General features: G+C 31.5%; 2 protein-coding genes across 3 annotated transcripts in view; one reads left to right on the top strand and one right to left on the bottom strand.

Moving 5' to 3' along the window:
• LOC129799731 (mucin-2-like) overlaps window positions 1-22,237 on the top strand; it is a 54,320-nt gene that overhangs the window by 6,302 nt on the left and 25,781 nt on the right. The gene's annotated exons all lie outside the window — the stretch shown is intronic.
• LOC129799733 (uncharacterized) lies at window positions 6,324-17,705 on the bottom strand. Of its 2 annotated transcripts, XM_055843902.1 has the most exons (6): window positions 14,049-14,404; window positions 11,994-12,914; window positions 10,998-11,227; window positions 7,006-7,161; window positions 6,787-6,922; window positions 6,324-6,500 (listed from the first exon to the last, which is right to left on the bottom strand). In XM_055843902.1, exons 2-6 carry the CDS (start codon window positions 12,700-12,702, stop codon window positions 6,418-6,420), a joined length of 1,314 nt encoding a protein of 437 aa, XP_055699877.1. In that variant the 5' UTR covers window positions 12,703-12,914; window positions 14,049-14,404; the 3' UTR covers window positions 6,324-6,417. The 2 variants fall into 2 exon arrangements, with proteins under 2 accessions (XP_055699877.1, XP_055699878.1); XM_055843903.1 differs by lacking the exon at window positions 14,049-14,404 and adding an exon at window positions 17,512-17,705 and having other exon boundaries at window positions 6,324-6,922.

Below are 22,237 nucleotides of genomic sequence, written 5' to 3'. Positions count from 1 at the left end.
GATTTAGTGGAAAATTATGGAAATGTAGTTTAATCATTATTTCGAATATAATTACACTAAGCCGTCTCTCGGCTAATCCTCAGGTTTGTCGAGGCCCTTAGGGCATTAGCTCTAAAGCCTGTAGAAGTCGATATCTTAATCGATTATCTTAATCGTTTTATCTTTTCTGAAAAAATCATTAATGGTGGGCATATATTTTATCAGTTCTTAGTTTCGTCCTCTACCTAAAGGACTGTGGATCTGTTTCTTTCTCCCATACCTTCCAAATTTTCCCGAGTTACCTAACTTACCATTGCTGTAGTTCCTGGACTAGCCATCAGTCTGGATTGAGGTGAAATATTAATTGTGATAACCGATTCAATGACCCTTTCCGAAACTTTAGTATCTCTGGGAATTGATACTTCCACCTCAGCATCCTCCTGATCATCCACAATCTCAACATCGTTCTCCAGCGAGTCTGGCTCATTCATTTCGTCCGGAAACTGAATGGGAGCACTTCTGCTGACCACTGCAAAAAAAAGTGTCCGGGATGAATTTTATATAATTAATTTTTTTTCTTGTGGGATTCAAGGGCCTCTCAAATGTTAATGTCAATGATTCAATTTTTGGTGTTCTTTTTGACCTACATATAATGTTTGCACTTGCTTCATGAGCGTCATTCTCAATGTAGCGTAAATCTTTGTTGGAGATTCGCGAAACTACCAACGTCATGGACGGCATTAGATAATGCTCGCGGGGAGAGATTAGTGGATTCTGCGAGTAAAGAGACAAAAAAAATCTCTTATCTGAGGAGAGTTCAATTGATGCGTGTTTTCTTCCCATTGACACTCCCGGAATCATTCACAAGTCGTAAAAAAATTTTCTTAAATACAAATTATACAGTGCCCGCTTTGTAATCCGGATGATTGGGAGACAAAATGACAGATGTCCGCTTCGTAATCCGGACGGATTTTTTGAATTTGTTCAACGTCTTGAAAATATAATACAAGGTTTTTTTGTAGAAATAGAATAAAAGTTTTAAAGAAGCTTAAAAAGACATAATTAGAGAATTCTATGCTATTATTTTCATTTATTAAACAAAAACATCACAGGATAATTCATTTTCATTGCTGAACACACATGCATACATAACCTCAAAATTATTTTAAACGTAACCGTCGATAACTCGTCCGGATTACGCCGATCCGGATTAGGGAGCGGGCACTGTACAAATCTTTGATTTTTCTTTTCTGTGGATATTTAATCTATTTTAAGTCTGTGATGAAATTTTGATGGAAGAATATGAATCACAGAGGAAGTGTTTCAACGTAATATTCCTCAATAATCATGACATGCCTCTGACCAAAGTCCTTAAGCATTGTGCATTTTTGGTCTACTTTTTTTTGCTCTTTGTCTTGGGAAATTAGATCATTCCAGTGTAAGTGTAAATAATGGTGTTATATTCAATTAACTCTATATAATCTGAATCACCCCGTTTTTGAACCAAGCAATTTCATCATAAGGGAGCTGAAATAAAATCTAAAACAGTGTTTCTCTATCAAAACTTAAATACATTTTGTTGATGAAATGTTTACGAATGGGCTTTTGATAATAACGACAGACGTTTTTCCTTTTGGCTTTTTTTCTCTATATACTTCCATTTTATTCCTTCTCACTCTCCAGCTCAGAGGGTCAATTGAATAGAAATCTTCGCGTGTGTTTTTGCTACAAAATCAGTCTTTTCTCAACATTCGAAGGAGTTGCATGGAAGTAAATTTGAGGAATTAAAAAAAAAGTGCTTGGTGTGGAAGAAAGTTATTTTGTGAAGTTATCTTGAGGAATGTGTGAAATTGCATAAAACTCTTTTTAGCTTTCTTAAGGTTTTACTGCGCTTTTTTGTTGAATTTTGTACATAAGGTAAATTGCGAAATTTTGCACATTGTAACCATTTTCTGCAATTTCTTTCCCATTTTTCTCTCTTTCTGTCCGTTGTGTGGCCAATAACCTTTAACCTAGTGTTATAGATAAGTAAAAGAATAGAGAGTATACTGTCTCATAAATTGTTATTAATCGCGTGTTAAAGCAACTTTTTAACTAATTTATGGGATTTTTGGAATTTTTCTTATATCAAAAAGGCAATGTGACTACGACCGTTACTAGAATATTTTTAAATTTACCAAAACTCACCATTTTTGTCTTTCATCCGAGACACTCCAGTTGTGAATAGCCTTACAAGTACGGTGTATAATTCGTGTGTCTTTGGTGTTAGTCGCAATTCGTATTGGCCCTTTGTGAGATTCTTCAACAAAAAATCAATTTCCTCATCTTGAAGAGAAATTTCATTCATTCTCACAGTTGCGTTGTGATTTAGGATGTCTATAAGAACGTCTAGAAATCCAGAGAGTACAGAAAGATAAATAACAAGTGCATTAGATCTATAACCAAGTTTTAGTAAGAAGGGGTTCTTAATTTGCACATGAAAGAATTAAATTAATGATTGTTTCTCTATAAAATTTGATAATTATCTACATTTTTTTGCTTTTTTAAATTAATCGTACTTGTTTGAATATAATCTTTTTTTTAGAAAAAAAAGTCAAGGCACCAATTTTTTTATTTTTTTGTCTGTATTTAATGATATCTATTGTTATATTAAAATTCTGTTGTAATAAGGCACACTATACAAATGAGCAGTAAAAAAATGACATTTTGAGCAGTGCTCAATGCAGCACTTTAAAAGCTTAGAGCCATTTTTATAAAAATAAAAAAGATTTTTTTTATGACCAAATGTAATTTTAGAACCTTTTTTCCCTTGTATTAATTTAAAATACGTTTTTAATAATTATTAATGTTTTTTTTAGTGGCGTTAATGAAAAGATTGAATGCCTAAAAGTATGATAAAATGGTTTTAAAAGCTAAAAGTATATTAATTGCAGTGAAATTAATAAAATATAAATTTTAGCTGTCAAACTTTAAACCTCTCTCCTGTAAAGTTTACATTCTAGATTTACAATAGTCTTCTTTAGAGCTGACGATATTTTAGAAAATTTAAAGCATTGTGTAGTTGTATTGGACAAATTTTTCAACTGTTTTTCATTTCATTTATTAAAAATAATATGTACAATGGGAATAATTCCCTTGATTGTAATTCGCTAAGGCGATGAAAACTTTCTTCGACCAATCATGTAAGAAAATGCAACTTACGCAATTTAAAAGGAAAATTTATTCAAAAAATAGTCAAGAGAACAAAAAGATCGATTTTTTTTAAGTGAAAACCACAAGTAAACTACATATTTTTGAAAAAAAGTGAACTTAGAGTGAATTTAATGTCTTTTTCGTCATCTAGATCTTCCTTTAGCAGACCATAGATGTTACTTAGGTCATTGCCGCTCTGAATATGGATAGAAATAGGAACGTTAGAGTTCCTATCATTATTCAGATTCAGAGCGGCAATCTTTAGAGTTACTTTTCGTGTGTTTCGTATAGATGATATCCTGATTCTGAACTTGTGGATATTTGGCAAAAAAAAGTTCTTTTCCATTCCCGGATAGTACTTTAGGATTTACACAAAAATTTAAATGTTTTCTTGTGTACTTTTTTCATTTTTAATTTCTTTAATTAAAAATTTAAAGAAAAAATATAATTAGGGGAAAGTGCCCATGCTTTGCACGGCCCCAAGGTTTATAAGGACTAAATTTTTGCTATGTTTTTCAATAAAAATGACTTATCGCACCCATATTTTAAAAACTAGTGGAAAGTGTCTTGATGGAAATTTAATGACACGGATTATGACCTGGATCAGAATTTATTCCTTCTATAGTTTCACACTACGTTTCGGGGATGTTTGTCCCCTTCTTCAGGTCTACAGGGAAGACAAGGGGACAAGAAGGGGACAGACATCCCCGAAACGTAGTGTGAAGCTATAGAAGGAATAAATTCTAATCCAGGTCATAATCCGTGTTATTAAATTTCCATCAAGTATAACTGACCGAACACTTTCCAATACGAAAGTGTATTGTTTTTCAATTATATTGCGGGGGAAAATCTATTCAGAAACATAGGAAATATTTAGTTTTGAACCATGCAAAGCATAGGTATTAGGATACTTTCCCCTACATATGCTAGCATTCAAAAAAATATTATCCAAAATCAAAATTTTTCTCTTTGTATTTGCCATTAGGAGAATAGTATTAACAGCTATTCCAAATAGTCCAATTTTAATGCCACAATTTTAGTAAAATTCAAAGCACGTGTCGTCGGGGTCGTCGGTGTCATTGATCTATATCATATCTGTATTTGTTTTGTATCTGCATTTGGTGTAAGTTCCAGTACAGACGTCGCCTCTTGCGTGAAATGCTAACACAAAGGAAATACAGATACGGCAACAGCCGATACAACCATTAATGTCTGTCTAATGACCTCTATACACTAGATTTATGTCCATAATAAAGTAAAATCACTATGCTTGGTAGAAAACCTCTTCAATACGGAAATAAATTTCTCTAGTGTGTAGAGGCCATAAAGCTTTCTGATACAGTGCCCGCTGTCTAATCCGGGTCGCCGTAATCCGGATGAGTTATCGACGGTTACATTTAAAATCATTTTGACATCATGTATGCGTGTGTTCGGCAATGAAATGAATTATTCCGTGATGTTTTTGTTTAATAAATGAAGTATAATAGCATAGAATTCTCTAATTGTGTCTTTTTAAGCTTCTTTAAAACTGTTCTTCTAATTCTAGAAAAAAAAACTTGTATTATATTTTCGAGACGTTGAACAAATTCAAAAAATCCATCCGGATTACGAAGCGGACACCTGTCATATTGTCTCCCAATCATCCGGATTACAAAGCGGGCACTGTATAAAATTACGCAACTGCTGCAACTATGAATAAAATATGATCAATAATATCCAATAATCTAAATTGACTTAATATTGGCCTAAAGCTTAAATATGTTTCACATTAAAAAATTAATATGAAAATCGCATTAATAAATTATCAATTCAAATCAACTATTGCGGACCAAATCAAACTTTCTGTGAATAAATATACATCAAGTTCTCAACATTAAGCGATTCAAGATACAAATCACATATTTGGACGCTCACCAGCAGCAATTATTGTGAATTAATTAAAGTTATTATTATTATTAAAGTTTTAATTGGTAAATGTGATAACATCGTCAGATAAATCGAAAATCTATTCATATATGATTCATATTGATAAGTTTTAATAAAGAAAATCCCATTAGGAGTATGTTCTGATTTTCCAACCTGGGTTTATTTAAAAAATTTTTCAATTTCCAAAAAAAAAACAGAATTTTTATCTTAAAATATGTACGTATAAGTACAGGATCTTTTAATTTGTAAAATGAGATACCCCTTGAGGGCTATTGGAATAGGCCTAGTGGTGACATGCGCATGCGTCATCAGAAAGAGACGTCAAAAGTGGTTGGATTTTTGTTTATGGATTTTGCAGAAAATGAATTTTGTGTAAAATTTCGCACCAATTTCCTATTAATTGATAGTGTGAGCGTGTGGTTAGTAACACCTGAGTGAAATATATCAAAAGCACCATCAATTTAGTGGTTAATTAGTTGGTGACATTGAAAATTATTGAGACAATCAGGTGGGACAAACTGAGAAAGGTGCTGCGAAAAGTGCAAGTACAAAAACAGAGAAACCAGCTGGCCTGTGCAAAAATAGATTTTTCATCATCTTTATTTGAAAGGCATCTCACTCTCAGTGAAAATTAAACTATTTGGACATAGAAGAGGCCATAAGTAATTTATGTGAGTATTTACAGTGCACTTTTATTGATGAAATCGTTTGAGTTGACAAAGAAGAATGGAACACTTCGCAATACATGTTTCACACTTTCACAAAAAAGAGCCAGGAAAAAAAGAGATAGAGAGGGAAAAAGACATTTTCATGGTTTTTCAGGCATAGTTTTCAACATTTTTCCAACTATCACAGGTGCTTTACTTAAAGGAGGGTCTGTCTTGGTTGTTTTAAGCAAGAGATTGTCCGCTCAGTTTGTCCACAGAGAGTAGGGTTGATTGTTGGCAAAAAACTTGACTCCTTTTGCCAGGTGATTATGTCAATGTTGATTCATCATTTTTCTGTGTTTTGTTGGTCAATAATATTTCCGAAGCACTTTCATATTATTTATTTGGTGTTTATGCCTCCGTGGATATTTTTTTCTTTCTGTTTATACAACTTATTTTGCCTGAAAGAGTTGATTTTTTTGTACATTTTGTTTACACATAAAATTACCACAAAAGAAATGATAATATAGAAGAGAGATATAGAGAAGGAGAAGAGAAAGAGTGAAGAACAAATTCATATTTACAATTAGAGTAAAATTTATTACATAACAATTCTACAATTATTTGTACTTTCCACATTATGTATTCTTCATTTTCTATTGCCTTTTCATCTCTATATTTTTCTTTTATTCTCTGGAAAATTATCCCTCGATGTCAGAGAATTCATAGATAGAGAGATTCTGTTTATGTCTAGAACTGGGTGAGAGAAAATTGCAGGATAAACAATTCACAGAAGCAAAATAAAATGATATAGTTAAATATACAAAAAAAAATAATAAACAGAGACAAAGAGAGGAATAATTACAATAATAGGTATTAACTATTATTTTATAAAGAAAAAATAATAATAATCTCCTCAGCAATATACATAGTAAATTGATTTGCAATGGCAGAACAGAATAGTTAATTTAAAAAAAAAATGTGTGTATTTTAATTGTTTTGTGTGAGTTCTCTAATATTTAAATTGTTTTATAAAACTAACCACCATTGGGTGTTTCCAGTGTGGCTTCGTCCATTTTTCCGTGAATCTTCACGTGGAGACTCGTTTCGGCCGTTGTGTCAATAGGTAGGCTGAAGTGATGAGATCCTTGGAGGTCATTCCTCAGCAACAGGGTGACCTTTATGGAAAACAGAAATACCAAGAGTTTTAGGCACAAGTCAGAATGTCAAGGGCAAATATCTTTTTCCCATCAAAATTTACCAATCCAATATTTCCATTGGGTTCCACAGCCTCATCTGTGATGTGTATTATCTCTCCACCCGTTCTCAGGGCAACTTCCCCCAATATTCCACCAATTACAGTATGAGGTGATTCATTGTCATCCTGACCATGCTTTCCGAACCAAATTAGGTAGAGCTAAAAAAGAATGAAAAGAAGTTTAAATTGAGGATCTAGTAAGATTACCTCGATGTTGGTTGGAAGACAATTTGTCATATAAAAGTTCAAAAAGTTCTGATGACCCCAGCTTAAACAGAGTATTATTTTTTAAGCACCAAAAATACGATAAGAAATTCACGGAAGCTTATCCATTGTTCACTGTTACTGTTGTAAAATAATACAATATGAATCATTTTCACTGCTGTCCTACATTAGAACTTTCTGTTAGAAATACAGAAACATTTCTACTACATTCTATAGTAGTAAACAATTATATTGATCACAGTAAAATGCTCGAAATGGTTAGTGAAATATTCTGTTTTGTAAGGAAATAATGTAAAATATGAAATGAAATTGTGACCATTCTCAAAAATGCTGGGGCAAATAGTACCAGACATTGGGTATTACATTTTGATTCGCTTTATTACGGGCTTCCGTAAATTTAAAAAAATACCGATAGGACACATTTTCATAGAAAATTTATTCATCTACACCTTTGTAAAACATCGTTTTCTCTGCGAAAAAAAGTGAGAAAACGGAGGAAAGCGCTTTTCAAGCTATTTTAGAAAAAAAAACACAAAAGACTGCAAATCGTTTGACCAATGCAAACAACAAGCGGCGAGACATGGTAATGACGTTTCTTTTCGCCGTGAGACATCAGAAATTGCTTCGATTTTTGTTATTTTTTGCTCTATACCTTTTGTTACTTTTTACCCCAAGTTGTCGTTTTTAATAAAAACATTTCTAGAGCAAAGAATCTTTGTCAAATTGTAAAATAGGTAGCAGTTTCGTATTCAAAGAATCCAAATTATTTAGAAAATATTCACCAGTGTTGGTAAATAAGTAGGTAATAATTGTTATCTTCTGCAAGGAAAATATTTCAAAAATATGACTAAAAATTTCGATATATTTTATTTTCTAAATTCCTTGTTCGAATTCTAAGAAACTTACGACATTGAAGAAGGTCTATGGAGACTATATATAGAAAAAAATTTGAGCCGCTATCTTTTTTACTTTGGAAGATATTGAATTTTGAATTTCTCGATTTGTGACTTTTTGCCCCAGTCTCCCCTACTTAAAATGTACAATTTCCTTTTTAATTATTTGCTTTTATTACATTGGAGTTTCACTGACCAAATGGACCAAATTTACTAAAATACTGACTAAAATATTGCAACCAAATTGCAACAACTGCAACTATTGCAACTGTTGCAAATATTGCAACAAATTAGTATTAATAAAACAACTCACGTACAGCAGGGGACGGGGGCAAAGTCACCTGCATCTACGGTATAAAATTTTTTGTTTGCTGGTTATCTACCGAGAAAGCAATAATCTATCTAGTTTTTAACCCTCATATTTTTGCCACCTTCCAAATTTCACCTTTCCCTGGGACCATTTCCTTCAACATCACCGCGTATCAGACGATTTATGAAAAATAATATAACGCTGTTTATTCGTTTTTCCAGAACTAGAAGTCAAACGATTACTGATAAGAAGTTGGAGCATTCCACTTCAAAACCATGTATTTAGATGATTTCTAAAAAAAAAAGTTTTGTGATCTTTTTTTTCATTTTTTCGTTTTAGAGTTATAGTCTAAATCTAGATGGACCTCTCGACGATATACGAAAATTCCGTTGATTTATTCTTTCAACCGGTTTCTCAAGGGCAAAGGTTCAAAAGACTGTAACAAGTATATTTCTTGTTGGAAAGGTCTTGCAATTGATGACAAGGATGAACTGGTTTTAACCAGATAAATTAATATTTATTCGAAATAAATCTTGCTAATTCTAAATAATTTTGAATGATTTTTAAAGTCACGTGATCGAGCATTCTAAGCTTAAGTAAAATTTGTTTACCATGCTGTAATTTTCTTATTTTGATTTTATTTTATTTTTTTTTAATTTAGTTAGTGTTCCAATTTTTTATTATTTTATTGTTTTTAATTTTTTTAAAACATTTTATTATAATTTCTAATCACTTTAAGTTAAAACTTACTGCTCTCTCTTTGAGTTTTATCACTGAAAGTATTATAAGTCTTTTAGGTGACATTATAATTTTTTCTCATTAAAAGAATTTAACAAAAACATAACATTAACTCATCAATTCTTAAATAAAAAGAGCTTAAAGTTTTAGGTTAAATATTTTTTTGTCAAATTTGAAGATTTACGATTCTGAATTAACGGCCAATCCAATTTTACTTTAAAATTTTCTGTATTATAAGATTAAAAGTCTTCCTGATCAGCTTTAAGATAAAAAAAAAGAAAACATTTAAAAAAAAGTTGGATATTTCAATTTCAGATTCGTTATTGTGAAGTATTTAACAGATTTGGCTTAAATAAATTTTAAAGTTCAAATTGAAAGATCTTTACTGAAGAAAATCAGTTTCGGAAGGTCGATTTAAAGATTTACCGCTTAAAAATTGAACTAACAGTGAACGGAAAATCTAGATCTAGACCCTTTTTGATTTTCCGTGTAAACATTTCCCACCTATATATGTATATATATGTGATCTTTCCTGTTGATTAGATATCTCATGAAAAGGACAACAACACTGGTAAAAATGAAAGGATCAAAATGGATCCTTTTGCAAAGGATGGATCTAATTAACATATGTTCTAATATGAGAAATGTGCATTCAACCTTTGAAATTTGATCCATCTTTTGCAATAGGATCAAATTTGGATCAATTTGATTCTTTTATTTTGCCAGTGAATCCTCAAAATATTGTAGAAGAATAAAACGGAAGAAGTCAATCCTCTCGTTCAGTAATAACCTTCCCCATTTGAGAGCTCTCTCCGGTTGAGGTTTTCCTTTACCGATTCGAAGTTATATCAGAGAGAACTTTCCTAAAAAACCCGTTGAAAGTTCGAACGTTTAAACCCAATAAGGATCTAAGTTTTCCGTTGATCTCAGAATTGTGGGATAGATTAGGTATTAAACTTTTCAGATATGACCAAGAATTGATTGGATATAATGTCCTTAAATTGGTTATAATCTATGTTCAAATACGAGAAAATGAATTATAAATTTGCAAAAAAAAATCTTTTATGCTTCTACTCTAATTGTTCTGAAAGAAGTGAAATATAATAAATTTCCATTTCAATATTTTTACTATAAATTTAATTTTAAGAAGAAAGGACTATTGTACTTCCTAAATACGGGCCCCGGTCAAAATCCCGAAAGCCAAAATCTCTAATTCTTAAAAGTGTCATAGCTACTCCCACGATTGTACCCGCGCTTGCTGGAGGCAAAGGGAAATCTTCTGTGTCTTGGGAAATTATTCTAAACACTTTCCTCCATATAATTTCATGCCTTTCAGGATTTTGGCTTTCGGGATTTGGGCTTTCGGGATTTTAGCCTTTTCGAGATTTTAGCGTTCGGGATGTTGGCTTTCGAGATTTTGGCTGCCACCGGATAGAATGCGTGGTTCCTTCGGATAAAGTGTCAAATTATTAGTATATTATTGAATTTTTAAGAAACTATCACGGTGTTTTTATAATACAGTAAAAGATAACAAAATTCGTGTTTTCAATAATTCTTTCCCCAATGATAAAAAACACTATTTTTTCTCAATATCACTTCTAAAACACGCATTTTGGAACCGTTTTTTTTTTTTTTTTTGTAAAGATTATACTCAAGTGAATGGGCTTTTAAAATATATTAAACCTGAACGACTTCAAAGCGGTAAGAAACCGACAATTAAATTTTTATGAAAATGTCAATTGCAATATATTAGATTTCAACAATCTAAATCTAAATTTTAAAGTCTAGTCGCAAACTTATCTTAAAATCTTGTAAAATCATTAACTCACTCGAATTCGTTTTTTGAGAAGAACAATCGCAGCTTCTTGGGAGAATTCGGCATTCTGTGGAACTCGATCTGTAGACAGGAATATTGCACTGTCATAGGGTATGAGTTCTGAAGCCCGAAGAATCCCTATGAAAGCCTTCTCCTCTGATCTTGGTTGATGAGACTCCCTAACACTCTCGATTCCAGCCATAATTGTCCTTGTATTCTTGAAACTGTATGTCACACTTATTCCTAAAACAAAGTCAAGATAAGACACAAATTGAAAACTTTTTTTTAGCACCAATTTGAATATAGTTGTTTTTTTTTGGAACAGAAAGAATTCGATCTTGAAATGATCTTGATCTTTTAAGAAGGATCTTTGTGTTTTTCCCATTGGACTGTAGCAAAAAAATAGAGACTTGGTTGTGTGCTAAGTGATCAATATTGCTGGTATAATAGCTAGTTGAGCTTTCTTTTCATGTTGTTTGGTATTGTTGTTGTTTTTTTTTGCTTTTGCTGAGACCAATATGACTCATATTTTGAGGTGTTATTTATGTGATAGAGAGAGAGGCCTAAAGGCGTATTAGTGAGAAATTGGACAAAAAGCAATAGTCTTATTAAAGAATTCTTTTTTTTTTTGCATATTTTGTATTGTTATGTCTCTAACAGGAGATGAAATTTGAAGCAATAGCCGTGCGATATGACAAGAAAATTGAGGTGTTTGTTGCACTGCAAAAAGTGTATTAATGGTGTGGGGATTGAGGAAAAAAAAGAGGTGAGACATTAACAATTAAAGTTGAGTGACAAGGAGTAACCTGTCGACAATTAAGAAACATGACGATGAAATTTCTCATGTCTTTTGCGCCTCTTTTTGCCACACACATTTTTTTTTCATCTTTCATTTTCATTCTGGCCATTTGAGTGCCTAATGGGGAAATATTCGGTCTTTTGTTGTTGAACGTGCGTGTGATTTTTCGTGGGAGATTTTTTTGTTCTTCTTAAATAATTTTGGTTTTACCTGAAGAGTTGAAGGCAACAAGAACGAGATCAATTGACGATGCTGGTCGTAGAGTTGCATTCCAGAGAAGTTTAGCTTTTCTCAGGGGTTCTGGTGATGTATCCATGAGAATTGCAAGTGGAGATCTCAAGTAGGGATCGTCCAGAAAGCTCCTGACAATTCCATCTCCTGTAGATTTGTACACCCTATACTGCTTAGTTTGTTTCCTTCTGAGATTTAGAGCCTTGAGTGAAGGATGAATGGTGGTTAGTTTGGTTGTTGTGGGTACTGTGACTGTTGTAGGAACTGCTGTATGTGTCACTGATTCATTCTCTTCGCCATTGATGTCCTGTAAATCTTCAGAATCTTCCCCTTCTTCAGTCTCATTCTTCAATGTTAGCTCATTAGATGTAATTAGGGCTTCCTGAAGAACTGTCTCTGATGCTGGATAATCTGTATTTTCTGAGATTGTTGTGTCAATTTTTTGACTCGTATCAGTATTTGTGGATTCTGTATCAATGATATCCGGTTCGGTTTCGGTGGGATTCGAAAAGGTGGCACTTTCGTGGAATATTGTTGTTCTATATCCCACAAATCGATGTTGATCGCGTGAAACATCTTCAAGATTATCATAAGTGTCCCGTTCGGCGGACGAAGATAAATCCTGACAATTGGATAAATTCACAAGAACACTGCACAATGTCCAGAAGAGGGCTATTTTTAATTGCATTTTTTGTTGTTGGTTGAAATTATTTTTATATTATAGTCACTCTCAGGGAATTTTGCACAAAAAAATTTTTCACACACTGACTGCCCTCGTTATTTCTGTTCAAGGGAATGTCCGATGGAGAGTTTCCTTGATTTTTCGTCCTCTCACACAAAACACAGAGACTTATCTCTTGAATCTCTTTCACTCTTCAATGGTGTTGCAACTAGAATAGACTTTTGGAGGAGAAGGAAATAATATTTTGTTAATTTAGTTACATAAGAATTTCTTCATCTGTTTTGTTAAATTTAGTTTTAGGGGGTATAAGAAGGAAATATAGCATGAAAATTATTGAAGAAAAAAAACCACAAACACAAAATTTCCACTCTTAGTTTCTGCTGATCATTATTCAGAGAAAAGAGAGGTGTTGGTTTCACAGGTTTCACAGAACCTGACTAAAAATATTGGTTCTGCGGGATTTTATTTTATTTTTTATATTCTTTTATTGGTTCACAATAAAATTCTATTATTTTTTCTTTAATTTTTCAATAGAAAATCAAAATGGCACGTGTCGCAAAAAGTATTAGATGTGAAAAAGGTGATAAATTCGTGCAACGTATAATAACAATTTAACAAATATCTCGTACAACACACCATTTTTCTTCTATCCAAGACACTTTCAAACATTCTTCTGAACAGAGAGACAAAATTATTTTTACAATACACAAAGAGTTTCATAATACACTCGTTAAGACAGCGAAAGATAGCGACTTGAGGTCTGCAATAGACCCTTCTTCACTTATGCCTTAATAAGGATTCTTCTTTTCTGAAAATTAGCAATGAAGCACTATTTATGACACACGTCTGCATGTCCATAGAACAAACAATTAAGACAATTCACACCAATGCTTTTTTTCTTTTAACAAATATTTTTTCTGCATATGGAAACAGAGTGTGTTGTGGTTGGTTTTTTTTCCTAGTCCGGTCTGGTTTAACTAAATAATTTTTTTTATTCTTGTGTCTATCAATCACTCTCTCATATTTTATATATTATAGAATGGTATCCCCAGAAAGTCGCAGAACAATAGAATAACTAAGAATTTCAGTGGTATTTCGTGCAAGATTTGTGGAATTTTGTAGGAAATACTAAGTTGTTGGTTTGTTCATTGGACAAAAAAAAAAGATAAAAAAGAACATAAAACATGAGAGAAATGTTAAATTATTAAATTGACAAGACACAGAACAAGGTATGCAGTATTATTATTATTAATTCATACTGTTGAACACCTCTTTTAGACGGCAAATTAACTTCCAATCACCAGAACTAATGATTTATTTTCCATAAAATTGTACTTAATTTATAATCTCACCATTTTTAATGTCTTTGTGACTATATCGAGGATATTTTAAAAAACAATATTTTTTTGTGATTTTTCAAAATTTTTCACCGGATAATTTAGTGATGTTAGCCTGAGGAATTAAACTGGGAAAAAATTGAACAGATGCTAATGCATCTACGCAGAGATCAATTAGATGAAAAAAAAATTATTGCAAAGGTACTCCGTGACGATGGAAATCAATCAAGTGTGGGAAGATGAATATTTCTCGATATCTCGTATGTTAAATTGGAATTATTGGAGTAATTCGAGTTGCACCTTTCCACTTTGATATGTGAAATGAAACTGAAAGCGTTCGTGCTTCATTAGCCTTGGTTGTGTTGGCAGTCTCTGGTAGCTTCGTGTAGACTTTTAGTAATGTTTATGCTACCTTCCCAAATGGTCAGGTGAGAGAGAGAGAATGTGCGAATAAGAGACCCAATATGTATATGAGAGGTGAGAGAAGACTATTTTGTGTATAGATTTAATAATCAACTCTCGTGGTCCGGTTCATAAAAAAAACTCATAAAAAATATTTTAAAAAAAATTGTCTCTGCACTGCACACGTACTTATTTATTTTTTACCTCCATCAAATCAATCTTTTCTTCAACGATTATCATATTATTTTTCAAGACACATTCGCATGTGATCAGAGACAATTTTTTTTTGCAGTCAATATGCGTTTGGAGGACTTCCAATTTGGAGCAATTGAGGTGAATAATTTCAATGGTATCTCACTCTCTGTATCTGGAAGGGAATTTGTTGAAAGATTTCTTGAATGTCTCGAATTTGTCTTGTTTGGGTGTTTTGAAATGCTTCACATTCTTTCTCTGTTGCCTTTTTGATCGTTTTTTTTTTATTTTGCTTTTTGAAAAGAGAGACATGAAAGAGAGGAGATAAGTTAAGAAATTTTTGGGGGCACGTTCATTCGTTTTGATTTAATTTTATTTTGCGTCTACATGTCTGATAGACCGCTTTTTACTCTCCAAATGCAATATCAATCAAATTAACCCTTGCTAAACCACATTTTTAAGCGTATTTATAAAATAAGAGTTGAGAAAGCTTTGCATAAGTGAGAATTTCCACTATATATGATACACATACCTATGTAATTTCAAATTATAACAAATTAACAATTTAATGTGACACAATTTTATTGATAATCACGATCATTTAATCACTTGTTGTTTATAATTAATTACGGCAAATCTTGAGTGAATTATTTACTGTATAAGAGGGTTATTAAATGGATGCTTGGCACGCTTTTAAATAAGCTTGTTTTATGATGAACATTTTAAAAGAGTTTTCAAACAACTTAAGTAAGAAATTTTTTCGCGTATAAAAAAAATTAATTATTTATTTATGAAAAAATCATAATTTTTTACTTATAAAGAGTTTATATACAAAACATAAAATAACATACAAAAAACAGATCTCCGTTTTTTTTTGCTGGCCAAATTTGATTTTTTACTGTACTTTTATGCAGTGCCAAAGTAATAGACTGTGTTTTTAGTATAAACCTGTACTAAACTATGTCCTGACGAAATTTTAATCTCTAATTATAAAAATTCAGTAGAAAAAAATTAATATAGAAACTAATATGGAAATTGAACCTATTCTTTAAAATAGTTTCATTTTTAAGAAAGCTTTTGAAATATTCTAACTTAATAAGGATTATGGTCTATTCCAATAACAATGAACATAATTTTTAGAACTTTGTTCTTCTCAAGTGTTTTAACATGGTTAAAGCTTACTGAATCCAGCAATTCACTGCTTTTAACTAGGAATTTAACCATTGACAATGTAAATTGTCTTATACAATATATCATTTCTCTTTAATTCGAGACACACTTTCTTTTTCAAAACAGAAACACGAAATTATATACAAGAAACACTGTCCAGGCAAGATTCTATGTGGTTGTAATTGAGAATTAGAACTCTGAAAAAATAGATAAAAATTGTAAGACAATACTCAAGATTACTAAGAAAAGGTTGTAAATCTTTTGTAGTGCTTCAGATTAAAAGAATTCTTTAAGATAATTATTTCAAGAAATGTTTCGTGTTTTTTTTTATTCCGTAAAGTACTAAAATCTCAAAAATTAAATTTACATTTTGGAATTAGCAAATCGCAAATATAAATATACTTATCCACATTCTCAATAAATTAAAAATATTAATTAACTTGCGAATAATAATGGATCAAGATTCTGTAATGGATTAAATAAATTCTACTTCTCAATAATTAGTGCTTGAGAAATGTTCACGATTTATGGTGCTATTCCAATGAAAAATGAACATGATTTTTTTAGCACTTTACTGTTCTTAAGTGTTTCTGCAATATCGACTTTTCTTCGTGTTGGTTCCTGTTTCGACTATTTTTTCCAGTGCTCGCCGTGTTTTAAAACCATCAAACAATCGTGACACAAAGAAAAGTCGATTAGGGTAAAGTGGTACAAGTTGGACAACGGTACAATTTGGACAGGGCTTTTTTTCTTGATAAATTTAGTACTTCATTTTTATTTGTATAGTTTTAATGCTTTAGTTTTATAATTTGGTTCCCTGTGCTTAAAACAAATTTTGTACTGTATTTATCAAGAAAAAAGCCATGTCCAACTTATACCGGAGAATTGTCCAACTTGTATCACTTTACCCTGTTTTGCTTCTGGTTACGCTCTGAATTTGACCTGTTCTATTTTAGCAAGTAATAAATTTGTTAACACTCTACAGTCTACAGTACAATCCACGGAAAATACCCTTGATTATCTTTAGTACTTCGAAAAGTTTTCTTTCTTAAATAATTTTAAAAATTTATTCTTATTTCTAACAATGAATTTTAAAAAAATGATCTAAATTGTGCAGGGTATTGTAATTGCGAAAAACGTAATTTGAGATGAATATAATATGGAATAGGATATTTTAACTAAATCATCGAAATTCAGAAAATTAGTAAATACGGTTTTTAGCACAATCAAACGACTTTCCGTGAAAAATATGGGACAAGTGTGTCAAATTAATTTAAATAAGTCACTGAAAATATTTTGAAGAAAAAAACTTTTAATAATTCAAAATTTCGGACCATTTCAACTCATCTACCATTGTATATATGAATATCTTTATTTTTATTTCCCTCCTTCTTGTTTCATTCTCTAAAACCATTTCTTGAAATAATGATCTCCAACTTGTTAATGTGATATTTCATTTCAACGATCACCATTGTCACATAATATTTTATTCTTTTTTTTTTCAAGAGATTCCACACTTGTTCTTTGCTTCTTTTTTTTATCTCATTCTTAGTGGACCACTTTGAATACAAAAAAGCAATTTTTGGCATTTTCTTATTAAGCCACAAAATCAAGTCTTAGGCGAATGTTAACAAAAAAATTTAGTATACGAAATAGAAGAATAGAAAACGAAGTTGAAAAGAAATTGGAAGAAAAACAAGAAACCACTCCTCACAATTTTTTTAATTAACCACTAATTTTTGTGCAATAAAAAACTTCTTTAAAAATACTTTTTTACACTTCACTTAAATTTAAGTCACTTATTAGTAAAAACTTTACTTGACGGTGAATAAAACACGTTAAGCTTTTTGCTCCAGCAATAACACCACGACTTGATGATTTCGCGAATTCTCCAAGACTGATTGGTGTTTTACTTAAAGAATTGTTCCGTAAGATCCACTGACATCAGTGCGGAGATATGGAATTATTGGGAAATATTGGTTATTAGATAAATTTATTTATTAGTGTCTTCTCATTTTTCCATCGGAAAGCTCACTAAAGCTCACTCTTTTGCACTCATATGGGGGAATCCTTCGTTATGAGGAAAAATAAATAAAAGTGTTGGGAAGATACATTAACTTTTTTTTCCTGTTGGGTATGTGGTGTGGCGAGAAAAACTCCCCAAAGTTTACCAATAAGGTGTGAATGTGACTGTTGTTTGAGTGTTAAGTAAGATATTTTGCATGGACTTACCTGACGAACTGTGTGAGTGTTTGAAAATAAAGGTGCAACATGGCTAAGAATGACTTGGCGCGCGCGCATTTCCTCTCCTTGGGCTTTTATAAAAGAGTGGAAGAAGAGTGATTTGTAGTGATTTCCTCAAAGTGGCATTTATCCATTTTGCTCCTCTGTTTTCACCCTCAAACTTGCGGTATGTGGCTGAAGAATTGACCCAAATGGATGATTCACCTCAAATGGAATTTTAACTGGAGGGTTTTTGGCGTTTATTGGATGGATCTGCGCCTTTTGTTGGAAATAAATTGGGGAACATATCGCAGGTGAAGAATGTCATGATGGAGAAGAAGGAGAGAATTAGATTGATTTAACCACCCAAATATTTATTTTATTAGTTCATTCTCTTGAAATTCCTTTTTTTCACCTTTTGGCATTCTTCGGAAATACGAAGAGAATGGAAAGTTTTGAAGCTTTTGGAAGGAATGTTGATAATGGCATAGAACATCAGGTAGTAGGGGAATCTGGGGTAAAATGTGACAAAACGGATATTTTATTTTTAGTGATCTCCAAATGTGAGGTGCTCAACAATTCTACATTTTAATTTGATTTGGTTCTCATAAATGAAGTTTCGCTAATTTTCATCCTGATTAATCATTTTTGAGGAAAAACTTTTAAAAAAAAATCCTAAATCCATTGTTTTTTGGACAGCGGTGTCCCACTCGTCCTTAAAGGTTTATACTATGGGGGTTTTCTAAAACAAACAAAAAATTCGTCTTCAGCAAACAAAATCTTTTTAAAATTCTTAGGATGAGGTAATCAGGGTAGTTAGCTTCCGAATACGCCAGCCTTCGGTTATTGCATTGTTCTGTTGTCTTCCCAAAACAAAATCTAATTAAATATTTTTTTTTAGATTCCTTAGAAAAAAATCCTAAATAAATTGAAAAAGATCTCGTTCGAGAGCAGATCGCCTGCCCCTAGTATAATTAATAGAATTTAATTTTTGTTTTTGCAAGAAAACAGAACAATGCAATAACCGAAGGCTGGCGTGTTCAGAAGTTGCCCCCTATTATAATGCATAAATTTTGGAAAACAAGTGAGTTTATATTGATATCTTCTATTAGACAAGAAAAATAATAGACAAAAGAATATTACAAGCGTCATTACATTATTTTTCTTCAAAACTAAGTGAAGACTGACACTAAAGAAAATTCAAATTTCGAACAGGAAATATTCCTCTCGTTCAGTAATAACCTTTCCGATTTTAGAGTTCTCTCCAATTGAGTTTTTTTTTCTGTACTGATTCGAAGGTATATCAGAAAGAACCTAAAAATCCGTTGCATGTTCGAACGTTTAAACTGAACGTAACTGAACGAGAGGACATTTATTTTAATGAAATTGCAATGCAAACGTTCTGCCATCCTGAAAATCCACAAAACTACACACAAAATTCACTTTTTGTAGCAAAGTTTACACGGTTTACACGCTGTTCTGTTGTTGACATTGTTGACGATTGACGTCAAGAATACGGCAAAATTCGAAAGGGAAGAACCATCAGCGCTAAAGTAGCGAGTACGTGAACTTGCACTTTAGACTTCCGGTAGATTTTCGAATAGGTTTGGCTTGGCTTCGAAAGGTTATTACTGAACGGAGCCACTCAGTCACCTCCGCGGACAAAATAAAAATTTCTTTCCTTTGGCTTTCGAAACCGATCTTCTAATTTTTTTTTAAATTTTTAATTCCCGCTGCTGTGACTATAGTGAAGCAATTTGGGATAGCAAAGAAATTTTTACAGTTTTCCTACACGGAGAAAAAAATAAGCTACGATTAACTTTTTTTCGTCATAACTTTAACATTTTTCGGGTGTAAAAATATAACAACATTTTTTAATGATAATTTTACACCTTTTGAGGGTAAAATCAACATGGAAAAAGGGTAACTTTAACCCATAATACAACTAAAAAGGATAATATTTACACCGATTTCGAATCAATACTGTAGGGTAAAATTAACATTTTCGGAATGTTAATTTAACTTTTTCGGATTTTTCTCAGTGTACACAAAGCGTAAACAATTTGCTTCAACATGCCAGGTATTAACGAAAACTTTTTACTTCTTTTAGTGTTAGAATTTTTCTTTCAGTAGTGTGTGAAATTTTTGAAAATTTGACACCAAATTTGTATTTTGATATTTTTGATTTCTATTTGATTTCTGATGCTATTTTGTACGTGACGTTTCGAACTGATTTACTTCAAAATGCTCCATTTTGATGAAAAACTCTCATATATGAAAATACTTTAACGTAATAATCTTTAGTATATTTTTTAAAGTAAGAAAATATTAAGTTCATTCTTTTAATAAATTAATATCTTTAATATAAATATTCGGAAATTTGTAGTCAATTCAATCATCTTCAGTAAACTGATGTACCAAAGATTTCGTCAATGTGTTTGTAACTACTGACTTCAATGATGATGAGTCTCTTGAAAACACTATAAAATCAATAATATTTTTATCAGACAATTAAAACTTCATAAGTAATATCACAAGGTTTAATGTCCTTTTAATATACATTTATTTGAGGCTTTATCATTCTTCATTGCTGTTCCGAAATATTCTCTGAATATTCTTTCTATGTATTTTTAAACAACCAACACGCTGAAGAAAAAAATGAAGAATGAAAAGAATTTTTGAGTAGAATTTTTCTTAGTCTTGTTTCTGGGATAAACCAAATATCGTGTTTCTCTATTGTGTTTTGGATTTTTTGTTCGTATATTATCCTCCCCTTTGAGAATCACCCAATTCTTCATTACCTTTTTTGATGGCTCACCTTATTTTGTTGAGAAGAAATGCACACAAAAAGCTGATTGTTCAATCGGTGTTTATTGAAGAATTTTCATAAGTTCCCTCTTTTTTTCACCCAAAGGTGGGAATGTGTGCAATTATCGCTTTTTCCGTGGGATCCATTAATATTTTTTTTTGTTATTGGAAAAAATATGATTAATGAATTGCAAATTTATTCTCTGTTCTTGTAAATACTGACGGTCTCTTCACTCACATCAAATAAAAATGTTTTCAAAAATAAAATGCTAAATAAATAGGAAAAGAAATAAATTTGTGTAAATTTGCAATTTCTGTGAAAGGAGAATTCTTAATAATTTCTGATGAAAGATGTTTTATGAGAATTTTCACCCCATTTCATGTTTTTCTTTTGAAAAAAAAAAATGAAATAACGAGTCTTTGTATTTTTCTTTCTGATAAATGAAATGACTGTAATAACCGCAACAAAGGTTTTTCCCTGGTTTGGTCTTTCGGTTTGGAGTTGAACTTTTGTATAGTTGAATTTTAAATAAAGTCATATTCCACGTTTAGTACCATTTCCGGTGACAAGGAAGTGGGTGGTGGTCACACCACAAATTTCCAAGGAAATTTTCCATCGCGAAAAGCATAATATACTTGGACGAATTTCAATACAATGTAAAACTGTGATGATGGGCTGAGAAAAAGAGTTCAATGGAAGGGGGATATAATGCCTTTTTTTTTAAAGTCAACTTCTAGGTATAGGAGAACAAACTCGAGGCTTGCGTGGAATTTCAATATTTACTCTAAAATTTACAATCAATTTGTGACACTGAGAGTGGAACTGATATGGAAATTCGCGTTTACTTTCAATGAAGAGGAGAATACATGAGAGGGAAAATTTAATGTGTTTACAATGTTAATCATGAGTGTAATAAATGGATTGTGACATAAAAGGCAAAAAAGCATATTTATTATGTCAATTGTGTCAATATATGACTTTTTTTTAAAGACCATTCTTTGACATTATGTTGATTGCGAGAGAAAAAAAATATATCGTGATTTATGTTTACACAAAAACAGAAAATTTGTTCCATTTTTTAAGATATTTTATTTCGGATTATATACGTATTATTTTCTGATAAATGAAGAAATTACTTAAAATTTAATAAAGTTATAAAAATATAGAATTTATATATAAACTATAAGAAGAAACTACTTTAACCCTTGCAGATCTGCAACGAATATGATAAGCCAATTTCCTGTAATGAATCAAAAAACAAAATACATGATGTAGTTTAGGTCCTAAAAATCTTGGAAATATATTTTTATATTGGGAAAATTACAAAATTACTCATTTATTAAGAAGTTTAATTTTAGAAAATTAAAAGCACTCTGAAAATCAACCGTAAAAAAGTAAATTTCATCAG

This window comes from Phlebotomus papatasi, chromosome 1, assembly GCF_024763615.1.
Source record: "Phlebotomus papatasi isolate M1 chromosome 1, Ppap_2.1, whole genome shotgun sequence".
NCBI classification, from domain to species: Eukaryota; Metazoa; Arthropoda; class Insecta; order Diptera; family Psychodidae; genus Phlebotomus; species Phlebotomus papatasi.
Note: the sequence above shows the minus strand (reverse complement) of the source record. Positions and strands in the feature narration are given on the sequence as shown.

What these genes read in the sequence shown, in the direction of transcription:
- LOC129799733 (XM_055843902.1), bottom strand. Translation starts at nt 12,702, where the DNA reads ATGCAATTAAAAATAGCCCTCTTCTGGACATTGTGCAGTGTTCTTGTG. An exon ending in TTCTCAAAAAACGAATTCGA is followed by an intron (nt 7,162 to 10,997) that starts GTGAGTTAATGA and finishes ATTCTTTTTTAG; the next exon opens with CTCTACCTAATTTGGTTCGG. An exon ending in ACTGGAAACACCCAATGGTG is followed by an intron (nt 6,501 to 6,786) that starts GTTAGTTTTATA and finishes TCTCTCACCCAG; the next exon opens with TTCTAGACATAAACAGAATC.